A 24,256-nucleotide genomic window follows, 5' to 3' on the forward strand; every position below is an offset into this window, starting at 1 on the left:
TCCTCGGGGGAGGGGGGTGATAGATTCCCAAGTTACTGCAACATACTATCTGCAGTGTTAAGTTTTCAGCCAAAACTTACTCAACATACAAAGAAATGGGACCAAGCAATCTATGTTCAAGATAAAAAGCAGATAATAAGACACTTAACTTCAAGTGGGCCCAAATAATAGCCTTTAAGTCTTTTTGTGAAATCTATTATGAATTCTAAGAAATGAAGGAGAACATAATATCAGTGAACAGATAAAGCATCCCAAAAGAGAAATGGAAACTGTATTTTAAAAAGAAAACAAATTCAAAAACTGAAAAGTACAATAACTGAAATGAAAATGTCACTAGGTAGGCCTAGCAGAATTGAATTGAGAGGTGGAAGAATCAAGTTGAAGATAGATCAATAGAAATTATTCAGTTGGAGGGGCGCCTGGGTGGCTCAGTTGGTTAAGTGTCCAACGTCTGCCTAGGTCATGATCTCGTGATTCGTGAGTTCAAGCCCCACATCGGTCTCTGTGCTGACAGCTCAGAGCCTGGAGCCTGCTTTAGATTCTGTGTGTCCCTCTCTCTGCTCCTCCCCTGCTCATGCTCTGTCTCTCTAAATAAATGTTAAAAAAAAAAAATTAAAAAAAAAAAGAAATTAGTCAGTTGAAGAATAGAGAAAAGACTGGAAAAAATGCAGGGTATTTAAGTATAAAACAGTATCAAGCAGTTCAAAATGTAATTGGGGTCCTAAAGAGAGAGAAAGAGAGTATTTAAAGAGGGGTGCCTGGGTGGCTCAGTTGGTTAAGCATCCAACTCTTGATTTTGGGTCAGGTCATGATCCCAGGGTCGTGAGATCAAGCCCCTGCATCAGGCTCCATACTGGGCATGGAGCCTGCTTAAGAGTCTGTCTCTCTCTGCCCTTCCCATGCTCAGGTGCATGCACGTGCGCGTGCTTGCATGCTCGCTCGCTCTCTCTCAAAGAAGGGGGCGGGGGTGCATTTAAAGAACTAATGGCCAGAAACTTCCCAAATTTGGTGGAAAATGTTAATTTACAGATCCAAGAAGCTTAACCCCAAGTAGGGTAAACACAAACCTCTACTGAGGTTCATATCATCAAACTACTAAAAGATGAAGATGAAAAAATCTTGAAAGCAGCAAGAGAAAAATGATACAGGGGAATGTTGCAGACTTTGAATCTGGAGCTCTCTCTTGTCCAGCAAGAGATTGGATGCAGAATTGAATATGAGAGAAGCTAATGTCCAGGAGGAGACAAGAGCCCCGAACAGGGGTTTTGCCTCTGTATGTATTGATCTCTCAAGGTTTTACATACATGGTGAATGTGCAGAAACAAACAATAAGATAGTGACCATTAATTTGTAAGAAGCAAAGGGTTTGGGGGGCAAGTGGCGGTAGAAGTTGAGATTCAAGCACAATGATATATTGGCGCCAGATACCAGATGGACAGTGTTTCTCTGTGGGCGATACAGCCACGTAGCTGTTCTCTCCAAAGTGTAAGATTGCTGGAGCGCGCTGCCTCAAGGCTAACAAGGCACCTCTCTACTAGCTAACCTTGGGCACTTTCGCCCCGTAGTGACTTTGTCCCTCTATTCTCAGAGGCTTCTGTCCTGTGGAGGTGGCTTTTCTCCCTAAGCCTTGTTTTACTTAGTGACTAACCTTGGGCACTTTTGCCCCATAGTGGCTTTCTGCCCTAAGCCTTGTTAACCCACTGGTGCAAGTGTACAGAATTCTTAAGCTTATTTTCCACAGGGGAACAATGCAAAATAATGGTCGTTTAACAGGGTTGCAGGTACATAATAAACACAGAGACTTAAAGTATTTCTTTAAACTGACATTTAGAAATACAATACCAATTACAATCACTCAAAAAATGAAATACTTAGATGTAAGTCTAACAAAACATATATAGGTCTTACATGCTGAAAACTATAAAATGCTAATCAAAGAAATCAAATATCTACATAGAGAGGCATACCAAGTTTATGGATTAGAAGACTCAAAATAGTAGATATGTCAGTTCTCTCCACACTGATACACAGCTTTAACATATATCCCAACAAGATTTTTTGTAGATTTTATATGGAAAGGCAAAAGTACTTAGAATAGCTAAAACAATTTGAAAAAGAATAAAATGGAAAGAATCAGTCTGATTTCAAAGTTTATTATGTAGCTATACTAACCAAGACTGTGTGGTATGGGCAGAGGGGTAGACACATATCAATAGAAAAGAGCAGAAAACTCAGACATAGACCAACACAAATATGCCCAAGTAATTTTTTTACAAAGATCCAAGAGCACGTCAGCAAAGATCGCTTTTTCAACAAATAGTTCTAGAGCAATTGGATATCCATAGATTTAAAAAACATTTTTTTAATGTTTATTTTTGAGAGAGAGACAGAGACAGAGCAGGGGAGGGGCAGAGAGAGAGAGGGAGACACAGAATCTGAAGCAGACTCCAGGCTCTGAGCTGTCAGCACAGAGCCCAGTGTGGGGCTTGAACTCAGGAACCACAAGTCAGACACTTAACTGAGCCAAAGTCAGACACTTAACTGACTGAGCCACCCAGGCACCCCTTCATAGATTTTTTAAAAATAAATCTCAATATAAATCTCACATCTTACACAAAAATTAACTCAAACGGTACAACTTTACAACTTAGGAAGAAAGAAACATAGGAAGTCTTAGGAGGGCTCTAGGGCTAAGCAAAGAGTTCATGGATTTGACACCAAACATATAAAAGGAAAAATTGATAAATTAGACTTCATCCACACCACAAACTTCTGCTCTGGGAAAGACCCTGCTCAGGGTGAAAAGACAAATTACAGACTGGGGGGAAATATTTGCAAACCACAGATCTGAGAAAAAACTAGTATCTAAAATATAAAAACTTTCAAAACAGAGTTAAAAAAAAAAAAGTCCAATTAGAAAATAGGCAAAAGACATGGAGATATTCATTGCAGAGCATATGTAGATTGCTATGAAGTAGGTGGAAAGATGTTTTAACATCCTAAAACGTGAGACAAATGCAATTAAAACTGAGATACCACTATACACGTATTAGAATGGCTAACACAAATAAGCGACACCAAATCCTAGCAAGGATGCAGAGAAGCTAGATTACTCATACATTGCTGGTTAAAATGTAGAATAGTAATTCGGGAATACATTTAGCACTTTCTTTAAAAACTAAACCTGCAACGACCACACAACCCAGCAACTGCCTTCCTCAGCATTCATGCCAGAGAAAAGAAGAGTTGGGTTCACAGAAAACTTGTACACTGACGTTTGTAGCAGTTTTATTCATAGTGGCCCAAATTGGAAATAACCCAGATATCCTTTAGTGAATGAATGGTTACGGGGTCGCACATGTACAGAATACTACTGAGTAATAAAAATGAACGAAATGAATGAACTGTCGCTGAAACAGCCTGGGTGAATCTCCAGAAAATTATGCTGAGTGAAAAAAGCCAATCTGCAAAGGTTCCATGCCATCTGATTCTATTTCTATTACATTTTTGAACTGACAGAATGGAAACGGAAAACAGATTTGTGGTTGCTAGGTTGGTAAAGAGGAGTCAGAGGGGAGAGGGGGGCAGTGGGCTGTACAAGGGCATTGTGAGGGATTCTTGTAGTGATGGAAATATTCTGTATCTTGACCGTATCAGTGTCAATACCCTGTGTGCTATTGTACTATAAATTTGCAAGATGTTTCCATTGGGGAAAGCTGGGGAAAGGGTGCGTGGGATGTCTCTGTAATTTCTTATACCACATGTGAATCTACAATACCTCAAAATGTTTAATTAGAAAGGAAAAGTAATTGCTTTCTTCCCACCTTTCTAGTTTGTACCAGAAGAATAGTGGAATGGTATATTTAAACCACAGTAGACACTTTTCAGCCTCTTGACTTGCAAACTACTTGACTTTGACTACCACCAAACCTCAGCCAGGAGCATGTTTTTCCAGACTGTGGGGTTTTTTAATGGCATCCAGCTAATAATGAAAAAATAATTTCTCGTTCTGGACTGCCCTTATCATAAAGAGGCAATAATGATGATGGTCACAGGATGTGGTATTGATGATAGTGACAAAAAGTTCAAGATAAAAGTACAAGTACCTTGTACTATTTCTTTCTTTTTTACCACATCTCCGGAAGTCTGATAATGTTAACCATTTCTTTTAAAAATACATGTTTATTTCTCATCTGCAACTTATGGTAAGAAAGAGCAAAATTGGTTTAGGCTAAAGTGATAAAATTAAAAGTGAAAGTGAGTCATTTAAAACAAGGTCACGCTTGTTGTGTGCAGCCAGCCTTCACTTCTTCCAGTGATTGTGCCTCCCTGCCTATTCCGGGGCCACGATACAGTGTCGGTCACCTTGACATCATCAACCAGTTCCACTCCACAGCCAGTCGTTGCATTTGTCGTGCTGTAGGCATCGAAACTAAGGACAATAGAAATGGGCCTCAGTGCTCCCTCTCTTCCCACTGCCTCTCTTTTAATCCAGCCCAGTAAACTGAAGTGAACTTTCAAATGAGTAAGATAGAACGTCTTCCTTCTTCATACACTTGCTCCAGCTTTTCCACCTATGAAAATGGCAAGACTCATAACCCTTAGTTCTCCCAAGTCAAAAGCTTCCTAGTGAGCCCCTTCTTGGTTGTTAATGACCTCTTCCAACAATGCTAAGTTATAGTGAACATGTGTAATTAAAGAGCTAAAACTTGGAGCTATATCCCATTCACTCAATATCCAGGCAAAGGTCATTTTGAGAAGAAAATTAAGTCAGCATGACCCAATATACCTCATATTCTTATTGTTAATACCTTTAATCACTGTCTTAAAGAATCTAGCCCACAGAGGGCCACCTGGGTGGCTCAGTCGGTTAAAGTGTCTGACTCTTGGTTTTGGCTCAGGTCATGATCTCATGGTTTTGTGGGTTCAAGCCCAGCATCTGGCTCCGTGCTGCCAGCACAGAGTCTGCTTGGGATTCTCTCTCTCTGTCCCTCTGTCTCTGCTCCTCCCCAACTCATGCTGTCTCTGTCTCTCTCAAAATTAATAAACTTTAAAAAAAAAGAAGAGGCTAGATTTATGTGATTTTCCTGCATTTAGTTTTTGTTCTTTGTCTGCTTTCAAAAAGGAAGGAAAGAAACTTTTTAGTTCTTACCCTGAACCTGGCCCTTCAGGTGTGTTAACTATTTTGTCCTTAAATGATAATGGTAAAAATTACTAATATAAGTATAGAGCTTTGTAGTTGACGGCATGAGTTCTTATATACGGTTTCAGTGATCTTCACACCCAGCCAGAGATGAGGAAATGAAAACTCTGCAGTCTTCTAGTTTCGCAGTTAGAGCCAATCTTCACATTTCTTGCCTTCGCCAAATTCTGTGCTCCTCTGCGTAGGCCACATTGCTTCTTGGGAGTGTATAGTTTCCCCTTGGTTGTGAGTAGTGGCAAAGCGGGACTCCGGAGTTTGCATTCTTTCCTGAACAGCTCAGCAAGGGAAAAGGGCAGTTATGAGACTAGAAGGTGGATGAATACCGACTATGAGGATTAAAGCTCCCTGCTGAGGTTTTATCTTTTCTCTCCTTTCAGGATGGCAATGACACGGAGAACTATGTTCCAGAAGGGGGAGGTGCATAACAAACCATCAGGATTCTGGGGAATGATAAAAAGTGTTACCACTTCAGCACCAGGAAGTGAAAGTATCCTTTATCCCTCTGCCTGATTCTTTTTCTCAACTCTGGACCAAGGCCAGAAGAAAAAAGTAGTGTTGGGATGGTCTTCTCTAAGGTACCTGACTGCATCAGAGTCCAGCTGGCCAGGGCTAGGCTTAGGAAATACAGAGTCATCTCTCCAGTGCCCCTAAAAGATCATAAAACCATTGTCTTTGAGCTCAAGAAATCCTAAAAGTCACTCTTTCCATTTTACAGATGAGAAAATAGACCCAGAGAGGTTAAGTCACACTGTGGTTTGTGGCAAAGATAGGACCTCCTTTTAGTTCTTTCCTCTACACTATTCTATTTCCCAGGTCTGAAAAACTAGCATAAAACACAGTGACTCCCGAAAATGGATGGTTTGTATGTATATGAGCTGGTAAGGTCCCATTTCTAAAGCAATTGGTATTGCTAAACAACTTTTAAGCAGCACTGTATCTTCATCGACTTTTAGTTTGAAGGATCAAGGATATTGGGTTTAATGGGTTGTTCTTGGCCCAGTTGGTTGCAGTGTTTGATTCCCAGATTGAGCAACAAAATCTCTTTGTGTCTACCAGGCTATTAAGTCGAAATTGCCGGGGGGGGGGGGGGGTGCTGGGGTGAGATAGCATGTTCCTCCTTCCTTCTCTAGCCTGAGAGAAGTACAAATTCCCTTTTGCTTCAATTGGAGGAAAAGGATATAATCTGTCCTTGCTATAAATTGTGACATATCTTTCCGGTGTCAAATGTAGGTAAGAATTGGACCGAAGAAAGGCAGGATGACCATGAGAGAAGAAAAAAAGGATTACATTGAATTCATTTACCCTGGAGACATTTATTTCATATCTTCTATTTCCAGGCAGAGTCCTAAGGGATAAAATGATGAACAGAGTATGTACCCTCTCTCCTCAAGAAGCTGACCATCTAATCATGGGAGAGGCAGACATGTAACTAGTTAAACCCTGTTGTTTGGTGGCCTGGACCATCCCAGTAGCAGCCACTACTGAAGAAGGAGCCGAAGGGCACTATGGTGATTTGAGCAGTACAGGCATACCTCAGAGATGTTACAGGTGTGGGTCCAGAACATCGCAATAAAGCAAATATCGCCATAAAGTGAGTCAGATGAATATTTCGGTTTCCCAGTACATATAAAAGTTTTGTTCACACTATACTGTATCCTATTGAGTGTGCAATAGCATTCTTAAAAAAAAAAATGTACATACCTTAGTTTAAACTATCGCTAAAAAATGCTAATCATTACCTGAACTTTAAGTGAGTGGTAATCGCTGATCACAAATCACCATAACAAATGTAATAATAATGAAAAAGCTTGAAATACGGTGAAAATTACCAAAAGGTGATACATTTTGGTAGAGACACAAATGGTGCCCATAGACTTGTCCAATGCAGGATTGCCACAACCTTCCATTTGTTTAAAAAAAAAAAAAAAAAAAAAAAAGGAGGGGTGAAGGGGGCAGTATCTGCAGAAGGCAGTAGAATGCCTGCCTCTGGCAGGAAAAGTCACAGAGTTAGGGAGGCTCTGGACCAAAGTGAATCTTCTGACTTGGGCTATTTTCACTATTTTTTATGACTTTAAAGTCCATAAAAGCTAAAGTTTAGGTTTAAGCTATCTTAGTGATAGTAAGTCAAATCAGCAAAAGTATCAGGATTAAAATTATTTCCCTCTCTGAGCCCCTGTTTCCTCAATGGAGACAATAACAGGCCCTCACTGAGTTCTTGGAAAGTAGCATAGTGTAATGGAAAGAGCAGACCTTGGAGGAAGGCATATCTGAGCTTTACTTTCCTTATCTGCAAAATGGGTAATAACACCTATCTCATGGGACTTTATGAGAATAATAGAAGATAATGTCTATAAAGAACTAAAGAAGGGAATGTTTATAAATCCCAGCCTGTATTAAACTCAGTAGTATTAATTCCCTTTCCTAACATTATATTTATTCAGATAATTTAGGGGGAAATTATGCTACATTATAGGAGTTTTACTATGTAACTATTTGAGATTTCAAGATTACATTTGACTTACTCTAATTAGATAAAGAAAAGCAACAACAAAACCATCTGTCTGAGCCACTTGAACTAGTGAGAAACTGAATGGTAGGTATTTGGTAATGCTCTTGGGGGAGAAGCTTTTTCACACCTGTGTTGGAGGTTGGGAAAACTGCTCTGAAGGAGTACTGCTGGCCATGAAGCAGGAAATTGAATATCCAGGCTAGGAGAAACCAAAAACATATCATTTCTTCACTGCTATTTATTGAAACTTCTATGTGATTTAAACCTTGATGCCCATTTTGTGCCAGATCTCACTCTTATCCAACAGGAAGTGGACGCTTTGGAAGAACTAAGCAGGCAGCTTTTTCTGGAAACAGCTGATCTGTATGCTACCAAGGTACAGAGAAAGGAAACGGAAGTGTGGTTTTTAATCAGTACGATTGAAGGCAGAACAAGACTAAATAGCTTTGTAGCATCCTCTATGGCCACCCAGCACAAGAGAGACCTCATAGCTCCAGTATCAGCCATGAAGCATTAAGAGTCTGTTCTTCATGACATTGTTCCTACCCCCTTGCAAAATTCTTAATGGAACGCTCTCAATAATAAAAATTAGTGGGATAGTCAGGCGAGGTTTTTTCAACATCTGGGAAGATGGCTCACACCACCCCCTACTGATTCAGGGTCAAGATGGTAGCTCCTCTGGTTGCTTTTTATTCCTATAGAAGTTAATAATATTGCAAGAGTGATGCCATGATCTAGCCATGTTTTAAAGGATCCAGACCAAGAAGTGACCTAACTTTCCTCAAGTTAAAATGCCATATAATTTATGTAAAAATGCCATATAATTTAAGTATGTAAAATCTATTAGCTAAGATCATTCAAACTATTTTTATCCTTTTTAAGGATCACTTCATTGGAATAGCCATAATATAGAGGTAGCATAGGCTTTGAAGACCGACTTGAGCTTCAATTCCCCTACTCACTATCTGTGTGACCTTGGGCAAGTTACCTAACACCACACCCCCCACCCCGTAAGCCTCAGTTTTCTCCTGTGTAAGATTAAGATAATAGAACATAGAAGAGTTGTTATAAAAATTAAAGGAGATAATGTATGTAAGGTGTTTATCCCAGTTTGGTGCTTAAAGTAAGCATTCAGTAAATGTTTCCCACTAGTATTATTTTAATATTATGAAGCCATGTGTGGGTTTTTCGCTCTGGCAAAACAGTGATTCATAGAGGCAGGAATGTTTTAGCTGAGTATAAAGTTTACATTTTGCTGAGACTAACCATGTTCTGTATTTGTTTTCCCTCAGGAGAGAATAGAATATTCCAAAACATTTAAGGGAAAATACTTCAATTTTCTGGGTTACTTTTTCTCTATTTACTGTGTTTGGAAAATTTTCATGGTAAGTATATTAGTTTTAACTGTCAGGGTTTAGGTTATTTTCCCTGGTAATGGCAGAGAGAAAAGTAGGTTTGTAAATTCTAAATCCAAAGGAGTCAACAGAGAATGATATCTTTCACATCCCCGAGCCTGACTCTCCCCCTTTTCTTTTTAAAAAAATTTTTTTAATGTTTGGGATGCATGGGTGGCTCGGCCAGTTAAGCGTCCAACTTCTGCTCAGGTCATGATTTCATGGTTCATGGGTTTGAGCCCCACATTGAGCTCTGTGCTGACAGCTCAGAGGCTGGAGCCTCCTTCAGATTCTGGATCTCCCTGTCTCTCTACCCCTGTCATGCTTGTGCACGTTCTCTCTCAAAAATAAATAAACATTAAAAAAAAATTTTTTTTAATTTAATGTTTATTTATTTTGAGAGAGAGGGAGGGAGAATGAGCAGGGGAGGGGCAGAGAGGGAGGGAGAGAGAATCCTCAACAGCCTCCACGTTGTCAATTCTGAGCTCGAAGCAGGGTGCAATCTCATGGACCATGAGATCATGACCTGAGCCGAAATCAAGAGTTGGATGCTTAAGGGACTGAGCCACACCCAGGTGCCCCTCCCCCCACATCTCAGTTTTATGTCACATAGAAAAGAGGAATTGTATTTTTATTCATTCAGAAATCATTAGTAAGGTCTTAGTTTATAAACTACATGAAAGGAATACAAAGGTTTTTTTTATTTTACACTCTGCTTTCCATATTACCCATGAGTATATCTATGTAATACAATCCCTACCTTCAGCTCAGAACAGAAACTACTTCTCCTTTTTAATCATCTGTATATACCTAAAAAAATTAAATACAAAGTAAATTCTGAAACATTATTTCTACAGATAAATTCATCTTATGTGGCACTCTCAATGCCATATTCTTTATGTGCATTTTGTGTACATTCATTTTGTGTCTCATCTGTAGGTATTCGTGGATTTCAGTGTGATTACAGAAAAGGCTGATTGGACTTTCTGTTTTGGTGGCTTTCCTACTGGGGCTGTGTTTGCACAAAGAGGAGCTTTGTCAGCTTGTTAATTTTGATCAGTATAGATGAATGGAAGATTCTGGATTTTAATGGATCTAATGTTATAGTAAATTGATGTCAATGCCTATTCAGAGGACCTTTTTAAATCCTGATTCATTCAGTGGAGAAGATAAATGAAGATAGTATGTTCAATTAACTAAGCTACTAAAAAGTTTTTCCCAAGACATAGCCTTTAGAGGAGCATATCATTTTTAACAGCTTTATGGAGGTGTAATTGACATTCAGTAAACTGCACATATTTAAAGGGTATAGTTGAGTAAGTTTTGACCTATGTAGACACCTGTCCAACAACTATCACCACACTTTGGAGAGAACATACCCATCCATCACTTCCAAAAGCTTCCTTGTACCCCCTTGTAATGTCTCTCTCATGTGTCCCCAGGTAACCACTTATATTTTCTAGAATTTTATGTATATAGAGTCTTAAATTATGTACCCTTTTTCTGTCTGGCAGCTTTTACTCAGCATAATTACTTTATGTTTCATTCATGTTATCGTGTGGTCAATAGTTTATTCCTTCTCATTGCTGAGTAGTATTCCGTTGTGTTATTGTACCACAGTCTGTTTATCTGTTCACCTGCTGATGGGTATTTGTTTCCACTTTGGGGATGTTACAAATAAAGCTGCTATGAACATCTGTGTACAAGTTTGTATGTGGACATGTGCTCTCTTTCCTGTTATGAGGAAACACTTAGGCTAGGTCACATGGCAAATGTATGAAATGGCCAAACTTTTCCAAAGAGGTTGTACCCTATTACATTCCCACCTGCAGTGTTTGAGAATTTCGTTTACTCCACATCCGTGCTGACATTTTGTAGTCAGTCTTTTAGACATTCTAATAGGTATGAGGTGGCATTGAATTGTTTAATTTGTATTTTCCTAATGCCTAATGATGTTGAACAACTTTTCATGTGTTGATTTGCCACCTGGTATATGTGAGAGGGTGGGGTAACTATTTGCCATCTTTTAAATTAGGCTCCTTTTTTATTGGGTTTTGCATATTTTTTCACTGCATTCTGGAAACCCTTTATCAAATGTGATTTTCACATATTCTCTCCCAGTCACTGGCTTGGCTTGTCATTCTCTTAGTAGTATCTTTCAAAGAATTGAAGTTCTTTTTTTTTTTTTTTTTTTTTTTTTAATTTTTTTTTTTCAAGGTTTATTTATTTTTGGGACAGAGAGAGACAGAGCATGAATGGGGGAGGGGCAGAGAGAGAGGGAGACACAGAATCAGAAACAGGCTCCAGGCTCTGAGCCATCAGTCCAGAGCCTGACGCGGGGCTCGAACTCACGGACCGCGAGATCATGACCTGGCTGAAGTCGGACGCTTAACCGACTGCGCCACCCAGGCGCCCCAAGAATTGAAGTTCTTAATTTCGATGAAGTCTGCTGTATCTTTTGTTTTCTATTATGGGTTATGCTTTTGGTGTTGTATCTAAGAAATCTTGGCCTAACCCAAGGTCACAAAGATATTTTTCTTGTCTTATTCTACACATTTTATAGTTTGAGGTTTTTACATTTAGGTCCATGATCCATCTGGTGTTAATTTTCTCATATGATGTCGGAGTGTGGATCCAAGTTCATTTTTTTCACATAGATATCTACTTGTTGTAGCACCATTTGTGGAAAAGATTATCCTCTCTCCATTGAATTGACTTTGCAATTTTGTCAAAAACTAATTGACCATATATTTTTTCTATTTGTTTTTTCCTATTGATATATATGTTAGTAAGTCTTGAAATAAATAATACTCTTTTTTTCTCCTTTTTTAAAATTTGTTTTGGCCATTCTGTGCCCTTTGCATTTCCATATGAATTTTAGAATCAGTTTTTAATTACTGCTGAATACAAAAATACCTGCTGAAATATGTATTAGAATGTCATTGAATCTTCAGATCAATTTGACTTAATTTTGACTTAATATTGAGTCTTACAATTCATGAACACGGTGTAACCATTTATTTAGATCTTCTGTAGTGTCACTCAGCATTGTTTATAGTTTTTAGTGTATAGATCTTTTACATTTTTCAGATTTATCTCAAATATATTTTTGATGCTATTATAAATGGGAATGTTTTTATAATTTCAGTTTCTGAGTGTTAGTAGATACACAATTGTATCTAGTATAATTATGTAGTTACACAGTTGATTCTTTTTTTTTTTTTTAATTTTTTTTTTTTCACCATTTATTTATTTTTGGGACAGAGAGAGACAGAGCATGAACGGGGGAGGGGCAGAGAGAGAGGGAGACACAGAATCGGAAACAGGCTCCAGGCTCTGAGCCATCAGCCCAGAGCCCGACGCGGGGCTCGAACTCACGGACCGCGAGATCGTGACCTGGCTGAAGTCGGACGCTTAACCGACTGCGCCACCCAGGCGCCCCTACACAGTTGATTCTTGTCTGTTGATATCATATCCTGCAACCTTGCTAAACCCGCTTATTTTTAAAGTTTTTTGTAGATTTCATAGGATTTTTTCTACATAGACAATCTGTTCTCTGCAAATACAGTTTTGCTTCCTTGTTTCTTTTCTGGATGCCTTTTATTTCTTTTCTTCCCTTCCCTTCCCTTCCCTTCCCTACCCTTCCCCTCCCCTCCCCTCCCCTCCCATCCCATCCATCCTGTCCCATTCTATCTCATCTTTCTTCTCCTTCAGCCATATCACACCAAAGTACAAAATTAAACAAGTGGTAAGAGCAGTCATCCTAATCTTGTTCTTCATTTTAGGGGGAAAGCATCCAGTCTTATGCCATAAAGTATGGTGTTAGCTGTTGGCTTTTCCTAGATGCCCTTTATCAGGTTGAGGAAGTCCCTTCTATTCATAGTTTCTTGAGTGTTTTTAATCATGAACACGTGTTTGATTTTGTCAAATGCTTTTTCTGCATCTATTGAGAGGACCATATGATATTTTTTCTTTTTAGTTGGCAGGTATAGTATATTACATTGATTCAAAATGTAGCATTTCAGATGTGTGTTGTATTTTTATTTCATTCAGTTCAAAATATGTATAATTCCTTTTCTTTGACTCATGGGTTATTTAGAAGTATGTTATCCAATATTTGGTGATCAGAGGAATATCATCCTGTAATTGATTTCAAGTTTAAACCATGTGATCTGAGAACATACTTTGATTTGTCTTAAATTTGATCTCTTCAAATTTATTGAGACTTGTTTTCTGCCCGGAATATTTTCAACCATGGCTAATATCCATCCCATGTGCACTTGAGTAGAGTGTGTATTTTGCTCTTGCTGGTTAGAATGTTGTATAAATCTCAATTAGATCAAGTTGGTTGGTAGTATTGTTAGTTTTCTGTATCCTTGCTGATTTTTCTATCTTCTCAGTTATTGAGAGGAGGTGATGACATTTCAAACCATTGTTATGGATTTGTCTATTTCTCTTTTTAGTTCTCTGTGCTTTGTGCGTTTTTTTTTTTACTTATAATTAACATACAATGTTAATTTCAGGTGTACAATATATTTGATTCAACAATTCAATACATTGCTGAGTGCTCACCACTATAAGTGTGGTCACTGTCTGTCACCATACGATGTTATACAATATTATAGAGCATATTCTCTATGCTGTGCATTGCATCTCTGTGACTTATTTATTTTATAACTAAGAATTTGTGCTTCTTAATCCCCTTTATCCATTTCACACATTCCTTTACTTACCTGCCTTCTGGCAACCGCCAGTTTGTTATATGTATTTAAGAGTCTGTTTACTTCTTTGTTCATGTGTTTTAAGATTCTGCATGTAAGTAAAACCAGGTGTTCTTTCTTTCCTTGTCTGACTTATTTCACTTAGCATCATACCCTCTAGGACCGTCCACGTTATTGCAAATGGCTAGACCACATTCTTTTTTGTGGCTGAGTAATATTCCATTGTATGAATACATCATATCTTTTTTATCCATTCATCTATTGATGGGCACTTGGGTTGCTTCTATATCTCCGCTGTTGTAAATAATGCTGCAGTAAATATAGGGGTGCCTATAGTTTTTCGAATTAGCATTTTCATACTCTTTCTGTAAATACCCAGTAGCAGGATTACTGGATCATATGGTATTTTTATTTTTAATTGTTTGAAAAACCTCCATACTGTTTTCCACAGTGGCTATACCAATTAACGTTCCCACCAACACTGCATAAGGGTTCCTTTTACTTTACATCCTCACCAACACTTGTTATTTCTTGTCTTTTTTATTCTAGGCATTCTGGCAGGTGTAAGGTGATGTCTTATTGTGGTTTTGATTTGCAGTTCCCTGATGACTAGTGATGTTGAACATCTTTTCAAGTGTTTGCGGGCCATCTCTTTGTCTTCTTTGGAAAAATACCTCTTTAGTTCCTCTGCCCACTTTTGAATTGGATTGTGTTTGGGGTGTTGAGTTGTATAAGTTCTTTATATATTTTGGATATTAATCCCTTATCAGATACATCATTTGCAAATACCTTTTCCCGTTCAGTAGGTTGCCTTTTCGTTTTGTTAATGATTTCTTTCACTGTGCAAAAGCTTCTTACTTTGGTGTAGTCCTAGTAGTTAATGTTTGTTTTTGTTTCGCTTGCCTTGCAAGACGTATTTACAAAAATGTTGCTATGGTCAGTGTCAGAGTAATTACTGCCTATGTTTTCTTCTAGGAGTTTTACGGTTTCAGATCTCACATTTAGATACGTAATCCACTTTTAGTTTATTTTTGTATGTAGTATAAGAAAGTGGTCCAGTTTCATTCTTTTGCATAGAGCTGTCCAGTTTTCCCAACACCATTTATTGAAGAGACAGCCTTTTCTCCACTGTATATTCTTGCCTCCTTTGTCATAGATTAATCGACCGTATAAGCATGGGTTTGTTTCTCAGCTCTCTATTTAGTTCTATTGACCTAGCTGTCTGTTTATGTGCCATTACCATACTGTTTTGATTACTACAGTTCAGTAGCATATCTTGAACTCCAGGATTGTGAGACCTCCAGCGTTGTTCTTTTTCACGATTGCTTTGGCTGTTCAGGGTGTTCCGTGGTTCCATACAGATGTTAGGATTATTCGTTGTAGTTCTGTGAAACTTACAGTTGGTACTTAGACAGGGATTGCTTGAATCTGTAGATTGCTATGGGTAGCATGGACGTTTTAATAATGCTGATTCTTTCAGTCCTTGAGCACAGAATAACTTTCCATTTGTTTTTGTTGCCTTCAATTTCTTTCATCAATATTTTATAGTTTTCAGAGTACACGTCTTTATCTCCTTGTTTAAGTTTATTCTTAGATCGTCTTTTTTGGTGCAGTTGTAAATAGGATTGTTTTCTTAATTTTTCTTTCTGGTACTTCATTATTAGTGTATAGAAATGCAACCAATTTCTGTATATTAATTTTGTACCTGCAACTTTACTGAATTTATTTATAAGTTCTAATAGTTTTTGGTGGCGTCTCTGAGGGTTTCTGTATATATTATTATGTCATCTGCAGTCAGTTTAATGTCTTCCTTATCATTCTGAATGCTTTCTATTTCTTTTTCTTATCTGACTGCTGGAACTAGGACTTCAATATTAATGTTGAATAAAAGTGGTGAAAGTGGACATCCTTGTCTTCTTCCCAGTCTTAGAGGAAAAGCTCTGTTTTTCACCATTGAGTATGGTGTTAGGTGTACATTTTTCATATATGGCCTTTATTATGCTGACGTTTGTTCCTCTAACCCCACTTTGTTCCCTCTAAAACCACTTTATCATGAATGGATGTTGTATTTTCTCAAATGCTTTTTCTGCATCTATTGAGATGAGCATATGGTTTTTATCCTTTATTTTGTTGATTTGGTTTATCATGTTTGATTTGTAAATACTGGATCACCCTGGTATTCCTGGAATAAATTCTGCTTGATCATGGTGGACAGGTTTTTTTTAAGAGCATTATTGAATTCAGTCTGCTAAAATTTGTTAAGGAATTTTGCATATATGTACATCAGAAATATTGGCCTGTAGGGGCGCCTGGGTGGCTCAGTTGGTTAAGCGGCCGACTTCGGCTCAGGTCATGATCTCTGGTCAGTGAGTTCAAGCCCCACGTCAAGCTCTGTGCTGACAGCTCAGAGCCTGGAGCCTGTTTCAGATTCTGTGTCTCCCTCTCTCTGACCCTCCCCTGTTCATGCTCTGTCTCTCTCTGCCTCAAAAAAAAAAAAAAAAAAAAGAAATATTGGCCCGTAGCTTTTTTGTTTGTTTGTTTTTGTAGTGTCTGTCTGGTCTTGGTATCAGGGATTTTAAATGCTGGCCTCATAGAGTGAATTTAGAAGATTCCCTCCTCTTCTATTTTTTGAAATCGTTTGAGAAGAATAGGTATTAACTCTCTTTCTTTCTGTAGATAATGTTACATTAGTTTAAGGTGTACAACAAGCATGGAATATCTTTCCATTTGATTCATCTTCACTTTTTTTCATCAGTGCTTTATAGTTTTCACAGTGTAGGTCTTTCGCCTCTTTGGTGTTAAGTCTTTGTTAAATGTTTGGTAGAATTCACCTGTGGGACGATCTGATCCTGGGCTTCTGTTGTTGTTGTTGTTTTATTATTATTACTGATTGAATTTCATTGCTACTAATTGCTCTGTTTAGATTTTCTATTTCTTCCTGATTCAGTTTTGGAGGATTATATGTTTCTAGGAATTTATCCAATTTTTCTAGGTTGTCCAGTTTGTTGGCATAGTTTTTCATTATAGTCTCTTCTTTCTAAAAAAAAATTTTTTAATGCTTATTTATTTTTGAGAGAGACAGAGACAGAATGCGAGTGGGTTAGGGACAGAGAGAGAGGGAGACAGAATCCAAAGCAGACTCCAGGCTCCAAGCTGTCAGCACAGAGCCCGACGCAGGGCTCAAACTCACGAGCTGTGAGATGAGGACCCGAGCCGAAGTCGGTGGCTCAACCAACTGAGCCACCCAGGCACCCCCATTATAGTCTCTTCTAATCCTTTGTATTTCTGTCGTGTCAATGGTTATTTCTCCTCCTTTATTTCTGATTTTGAGTCTTCTCTCTTGATGAGTCTGGCTAAAGGTTTATCAATTTTGTTGATCTTTTCAAAGAAACAGGTTCTGGTTTCATTGGATTTGTGGGGTTTTGGTTTTGTGTGGGTTTTTTTTTTTTCCTCTATTTCATTTATTTCTGCTCTAATCTTTATTGCTTCCTTCCTTCTGCTAGCTTTGGGCTTTGTTCTTTCAAAGTCTAGCTCTTTTAGGTGTGAGGTTAGATTATTTGAGATTTTTTGTTTGTTTCTTGAGTTAGTTTTGTATTGCTATGAAATTCCCTCTTAGAATGGCTTTCTTTTACTGCATCTCAAAGACTTGGAACCATCGTGTTTTCATTTTCATTTGTCTCCTTGTATTTTTTTTTATTTCCTCCTTGATTCCTTGGTTGACCCATTCATTGTATAGGAGCATGCTATTTAGCCTCCATGTATTGGTATTCTTTTTAGATTTTTTTTCTTGTGATCAATTTTTAGTGTCATATCATTGTGGTTGGAAAAGATGCATGGTATGATCTCAGTCTTCTTAAATTTATTGAGATTGTTTGTGGCCTAACATGTTATCTATCCTGGGGACTGTTCAATGGGTACTTGAAAAGAATGTGTATTCAATGGTTTTTTGGATGGGATGTTCAGTATATCTTTTTTAAGTCCATTTGGTCTAATATGTTGTTCAAAGCCACTGTTTCCTTATTGATTTCTGTCTGGATAATCTACATTGATATAGGTGGAGTGTTAGTTGTCTGTTATTATTTATGTATTTAGGTACTCCTGTGTTGAGGGCATAGATATTTAGTTGTTATATACTCTTATTTGATTGACCCCTTTATGATTACGTAGTAGCCTTCTTTGTCTCTTGCTATAGTCTTTGTTTTAAAGTCTACTTTATCTAATGTAAGTATTGCTACTCTACCTTTTTTTTCTACCTTTTGCATGGTGCATTTTTTCCAGCCCTTCATGTTCAGTCTGTATGTGTCTTTAGGTCTGAAGTGAGCCTCTTAAAGGAGCATATAGATGGGTCTTGTTTTTTTAATCCATTCAGTCACCCTCTGTCTTTTGATTAGAGAATTTAGACCATTTACATTCAAAGTAATTATTGAGGGGTGCCTGAGTGACTCAGTTGGTTGAATGTCAGACTCTTGATTTCAGCTCAGGTCATGATCCCAGGGTTATGGGATCAAGCCCATATCGGGCTCCACACTGAGAATGGAGCCTGCTTAAGATTCTCTCTCTCTCTTCTTCTGCCCTTCTCCCCCGCTCATGTGCATGCTATGAGCATGCACTGTCTGTGTCTGTCTGTCTGTCTGTCTGTCTGTCTGTCTGTCTGTCTCTAAATAAATAAATATAGATAGATAGATAGATAGATAGATACTTATGTACTTCTTGCCATTTTGTTCATTGTTTCTGGTTGTTTTTGTAGTAGTCTGCTCCTTTCTTCTTCTGTTACTCTCTTCCCTTGTGTTTTGTTGGTTTTCTTTAGTGTTATGCTTGGATTCCTTTCTTTTTACTTTCTATGTATCGTAGGATTTTGATTTGTGATTGGCATTAGGTTTATATATAACATCTTAGGTGTATAGCAGTCTGTAAAGTTGATCAAACTTAAGTTCGAGCTTAAGTTCACACACACTCTAAAAGTACATTTTTATTCCCTCTCCACATTTTATGTAGATGATGTCATATTTTACATCTCTTTATTTTGTGTATTCCTTGACTGGTTTTTGTAGAGATAATTGATTTTATTACTTTTGCTCCATACTGGCTTTACAAGTGATTAATCTATTATGTGTATAATTTTTTTAAGTTTATTTATTTTGAGAGTGCACACGGGCAGGGGAGAAGGGGCGGTGGGGGGTGGTGGCAATGGGGGGAGAGAGAATCCCAAGCAAGCTTTCATTGTCAGCTCAGAGCCCAATGCAGGGGTCAGTCCCATGAACGTGAGATCATGGTGTGAGCTGAGATCAAGAGTTAGACACTCAACCAGCTGAGCCACCCAGGCACCCCTCTACTGTCTATTATATGTTTGCTTTTACCTGTGAAAGTTTTTCCTTTCATAATTTTCTCCTAATTATGGCCTTTTCTTTCCACTCAAAGAATTCCCTTTGACATTTCTTGTAAGGCTTATTTAGTGGTGATTTCATCCTTGAACTTTTGTCTGGGAAACTTTTTGTATCTTTTTTTATTCTGAATGATCATCTTGCTTGTAGAGTATTCTTGGTTCCGGGTCTTCCTTCCAGTACTTTGAATGTATCATGCCACTGCTTTCTGGCGTACAAAGTTTCTGGTGAAAAATCAACTAATAGCTTTGTAGGGTTTCCCTTCTGTAGTAACTGGTTTTATTTTTCTCTTGCTGCTTTTTAAAAAAAATTTTTTTAATGTGTATTTATTTTTGAAGGAGAGAGAGACAGAGGGTGAGTGGGGGAGGGGCAGAGAGAGAGGGAGACACAGAATCGGAAGCAGGCTCTGGGCTCTGAACTGTCAGCACAGAGCCCAACGCAGGGCTCGAACCCATGAACTGTGAGATCATGACCTGAGCCAAAGTCGGACGCTCAACTGACTGAGCCACCCAGGCACCCCTCTTGCTGCTTTTAAAATTCTCTCTTTATCATTACTTCCTGCTATTTTCATTATTACACGTCTTGGTGTGGACCTCTTTGGGTTAATCTTGTTAGGGGCTCTCTGTGCTTTCTGGATTCGGATGTCTGTTTCCTTCCCCAGATTAGACAAGTTTTTAGCTGTTATTTCTTCAAAGACGTTTTCTGCCCCCTTCTCTCTCTCTCTTCTCCTTCTGGGATCCCTATAATACGAATGTTATTACACTTGATGGAGTTGCTGAGTTCCTTTAACCTTTTCTCATTTTTTATTCCTTTTTTTTCCTTTTTGCTGTTTAGCTTTGTTGCTTTCCATTACCCTGTCTTCCAGATTGCTGATCCATTCTGCATCCTCTAATCTGCCCTTCCCTCTCGTGTGCTTTTTTTAATTTTAGTTATTGCATTCTTCATCTCTAGTTCTTTTTTATGTTTTTGTTGAAGTTCTCCTTGAGTTCATCCACTTTTTCTCAAGTCCAATGAGTATCTTTATGACCATTGCTTTGAGTTCTTTATCTAGGTATATTGCCTTTCTCAGTTTGATTAGCTCTTTTGCTATGATTTTGTTTGTCCTGTGCTTTCATTTGGGACATATTCCTCTGTCTCCTCATTTTATCTAGCTCTCTGTTTGTTTCTGTGTATTGGGGGCCAGCTGTGACTCCTGGTCTTGATAGTAATGGCCTTATGTAGAAGAGACCCGGTAGTGCCCTGTAGTGCAGTGTCCCTGGTCACCAAAACCAGGTGCTCCAAGGGTGTCTCCTCTGTGGGAAACATGCTGTGGCTGAGTTGCATTTGCCTTCAGCCCAGATGGCTGCAGTGACCTGCTCTGCCTGCTCTGGGCACACTGGGCAGGGTTTGGTCCCTGCACAGCCAACTAAGAGGCTCAGCTGCTGGAACTGTGGGCACACTGATGTAATCTCTCCCCTTCCCCAAGACAGCAGTCCCTCTGGAGTGGTGCTGGTCCCTGTTAAGGCTGCTTGTAGTAGGGCAGGAGCTGTGCTAGAGGGCCACCTGCCAAGGCAGGCAGGTCCCCAGGTGACCATGGGGCCAGGGCACTTGGTGCTAGCGAGATAGGTAGGGAGTATTAGCCCTGGTGCCCACAGGTGTCTGGCTATCTAGGCTGGGGGAGGAGAAGAGAAATGGTGCCCAGCAGTTTTGTTCTTGAAGTCTCCTTGCGCCTCCAGCACATACTGAGATTAATAAATGAATATTCTTCACATATACCCTGGGCACTTTTCAAACTGCTGCTTCTTTGCTGTCTCTCAGGCCAAGTTATTTATTCTAGCTCTTTAAGGGCAGGGACTTCGTTTCCTATTGCCCTCTGGCTCTTCCAGAGTTAGGCCTTGCTAATTTTTAAAGTACCTGGAGTTTAGCCCTGCTGATTTTACGAGCTCCCAAAGTTAAGCCCCACTGGTTTTCCAAGCCACATTTTACCAGAATTCCTCATCCCACTGCCTGGCGTGCCTAGGGTGGGGTCTGATCCTCTCCTCTGTGCTTGTGGTGTCCCTCCTGTTTGTGGTTAGTCTCACAGACGGGTGGGGGTTGGTTCCCAACCGTGTCTCAGCCCCTCCTACCCTTTTCAATGTGGCCTCCCAACACTTAACTGTGGATGGTCTGTTCTGCCAATCTTCCAGTGGTTTTCAGAGTAGAGTTAGTTGCACAGATATAGCTGTTATCTTGATGTGTTTGAGACACGGTGAGCTCAGTATTCTCCTACTCTACCATCTTCCTGACACCTCTGCTTCATGTATTTTAAAGCTCTGTTATTTGGTACATGCACCTTCTGGGTCATTTTGAACCCCTTATTGAAATGACCCTTTTAATCCCTGGCAGTATTTTCTGCTATGAAATCTACTTTGATATTAATACAGACTTCTCTTTCTCTTTATTAGTGTTAGTATATCTTCTTCCATTCTTTTACTTTTAACCTATTTGTATATTTATATTTAAAGTGGATTTTTATAAACAATGTACAATTGGGTCTTGCTTTTTTATCCAGTCTTACAGTCTCTGCCATTTAATTGGCATGTTTAGACCAGGAGTCAGCCATCTACAGCTCACAGATCAAATCCAACCACCACCTGCCTTTGTAAATAAAGTTTTACTGGAAAGACAGCCAAGGGCATTCATCTACGTATCATCTGTGGCTACTGTCACTACAGTGTCAGAGTTTGCCAACCCTGGTTTAGACCATTTACATTTAATGTGATTATTAATATGGTTGGGTTGAAAACAGCCATGTTGTTATGTTTTTTATTTGTCCCATCTGTTCTTTTTTCCATTTTTTCTTTGTTTCTGCCTTCTTTTGGATTAATTGGATATTTTTCATAATTCCATCTGATCTCTTATTGCCTTGTTAGCTGTAACTCTCTTTTCATTATTTTAGTGATTGCTCTTAGAGCATTCAGAAAATAACCAGAGGGAATGACCCTGGAATTCCTTGATTTCACTCTAACTGTATCACCAGAATGTTACCTTTCTGACTTCTGTTAACCGAAGGTATACATGCCATATGCCATAGCCTTTTTTTCTCTTTATTCTTTACAGAAAATGTAGGGTACATAAGGACTTTTGTTTGCCTATATGTGAATAACTATAATAGATGTTTTATATGTGATTTAGATTGAGAGTAGAATTGAATTTTTAAGAACATTTACCTATAGGATAGGTAGGATGGAACATCTACCTGTAGGATGTTATATTGATTAATTCATTATTTTGAGTCACTTTTTGAAATAGTGATTATTGAGATGCTCTAATATATAAAGGTCTGTGTCTTTACAGGCAACGATTAATATCGTTTTTGACCGGGTTGGGAAAACTGATCCTGTCACAAGAGGCATTGAGATCACTGTGAATTATCTGGGGATCCAATTTGATGTAAGAATTAAGTCTGTTTTTGTTCTTCCCATTCTCCATTGTTTTTTGACATATTCTTATAGCAAATTTGTAGAGGGCATAAAACCGTAAGTGATGGCTGGTACTTATTACTGACTTAGATGCCGATTATTTCTATAGTTCGTCTTCTGCTTTTCTGTAGCTGACTGCTCCTCACCAGTTTCTCCCCACCAAAAATTAGATACTTCTCTCTGTGATATACAATGAGATCTTCAAATCCAAAACTCACCTTTGATTCCTCTAGTAGAAGATTAACTACTAATTAGCGTTCCATGTTAGAAGTGAAATTATGTCTGCTGTAAAAAATTTATCTTTATCAATTAATTAATGTGGACTTTGAGCTAAAGATGGTAAGTGTAACCCGTGCAGTTTTAATTCTCTTTCTACCTGTTTTATGATACCACTATCATTAAACACTCTTGTCCCGATTTATGTTTTCTGTCTTTATTAATAGAGTATATTTTAAAAATATATATATATATGTGTGTGTGTGTGTGTGTATACACACACACACACACACATATATAGCCAATGATTCTAGTTGATTAGCACTTTGATAGTAAGCCCAGAGTCATGCTCTTAGTCCCTGTGAGGACCATTTAGCTGGGCTAGGATCCTAGTGACAGACTGCATGCTACCCCCAGCCATCCGTCTCAGCTGGACATGCTCCTGGTAGCTAGATGCTGGATAAAATGAAAATGAACCAGAGCAAAATGAGCTCCAGTCCTTGAGAAACAATTCAAAGCACATGTTTTTGTTTTTGTTTTTAATGTTTTTATTTATTTTTGAAGGAGAGAGAGAGAGAGACAAGAGCATGAGCGGGGGAGGAACAGAGAGAGAGGGAGACACAGAATCCGAAGCAGGCTCCAGGCTCTGAGCTGTCAGCACAGAGCCCGACGTGGGGCTTAAACCCACGAACTGTGAGATCATGACCTGAGCCGAAGTTGGACACTTAACTGACTGAGCCACCCAGGCACCCCAAAGCACGTTTTTTGATGATAAACCAAAGGTGTAAACTTTTTCACATGAAGGAACATGGTACCTTTCGTTCAAGTAGTTTATAAAATATCCCATAACCCATGCTTCACTGTTGTTACATATGTGTTTTCTTCTCCTCTTTTCATTTTTTCCTGGGCTCAGTTATTAGAAGTGTTCTTCCTTATCAGTGCTTTGTGAGGCTACTTAGTTGGTGTGTGTGTATATATATATATTTAATCTACAATTCATCTGCATACTCCACATTTCAGAATTCTGAGTAACACCTTTAGATGTTAGTAATAGCACTTCCCTGGCAGCTACTTTTCAGACCCGAATCAAGCACAGGGTTCCAAAGCTGCCTGCCACTATGAAGCAGTCCAAGAGGAGAAAAAGTTACCCTCGTGTAATTCAAGTGAAGGTCAATTATGTCCTAGACTGTAGCTGAGAATGTTGACATATTCTTTTATTATAAAAAGAATAATTTCTTAAAGTTATGGGCAATGAGGGGACTATCCTTCACAGATGTTAAAAGTAATTTAGCTGCTATTTAATTTCCTTTTAATCCGTGCTTTTCACGTAATACATTGAAGCTGCATCATTAGCTCCATCTCTGTTTCCTCAGACTGACTAGTGTTATTTTC

The 24,256-nt window shown here is 38.7% G+C and overlaps 1 protein-coding gene across 3 annotated transcripts in view; it reads left to right on the plus strand.

The window, feature by feature from the left end:
• The window catches only part of GPR89A (G protein-coupled receptor 89A), a 79,214-nt gene that overhangs the window by 52,449 nt on the left and 2,509 nt on the right, over positions 1–24,256 (plus strand). For all 3 annotated transcript variants that reach the window (XM_043576039.1, XM_043576038.1, XM_043576040.1), the window contains 4 exons: positions 5,581–5,690; positions 8,000–8,088; positions 9,005–9,097; positions 22,524–22,619. In XM_043576039.1, the coding sequence (XP_043431974.1) occupies positions 5,581–5,690; positions 8,000–8,088; positions 9,005–9,097; positions 22,524–22,619 (388 nt within the window). The remainder of the gene's footprint in view (positions 1–5,580; positions 5,691–7,999; positions 8,089–9,004; positions 9,098–22,523; positions 22,620–24,256) is intronic.

The sequence above is a fragment of the Prionailurus bengalensis genome, chromosome C1 (assembly GCF_016509475.1).
Source record: "Prionailurus bengalensis isolate Pbe53 chromosome C1, Fcat_Pben_1.1_paternal_pri, whole genome shotgun sequence".
In the NCBI taxonomy this organism is placed as follows: domain Eukaryota; kingdom Metazoa; phylum Chordata; class Mammalia; order Carnivora; family Felidae; genus Prionailurus; species Prionailurus bengalensis.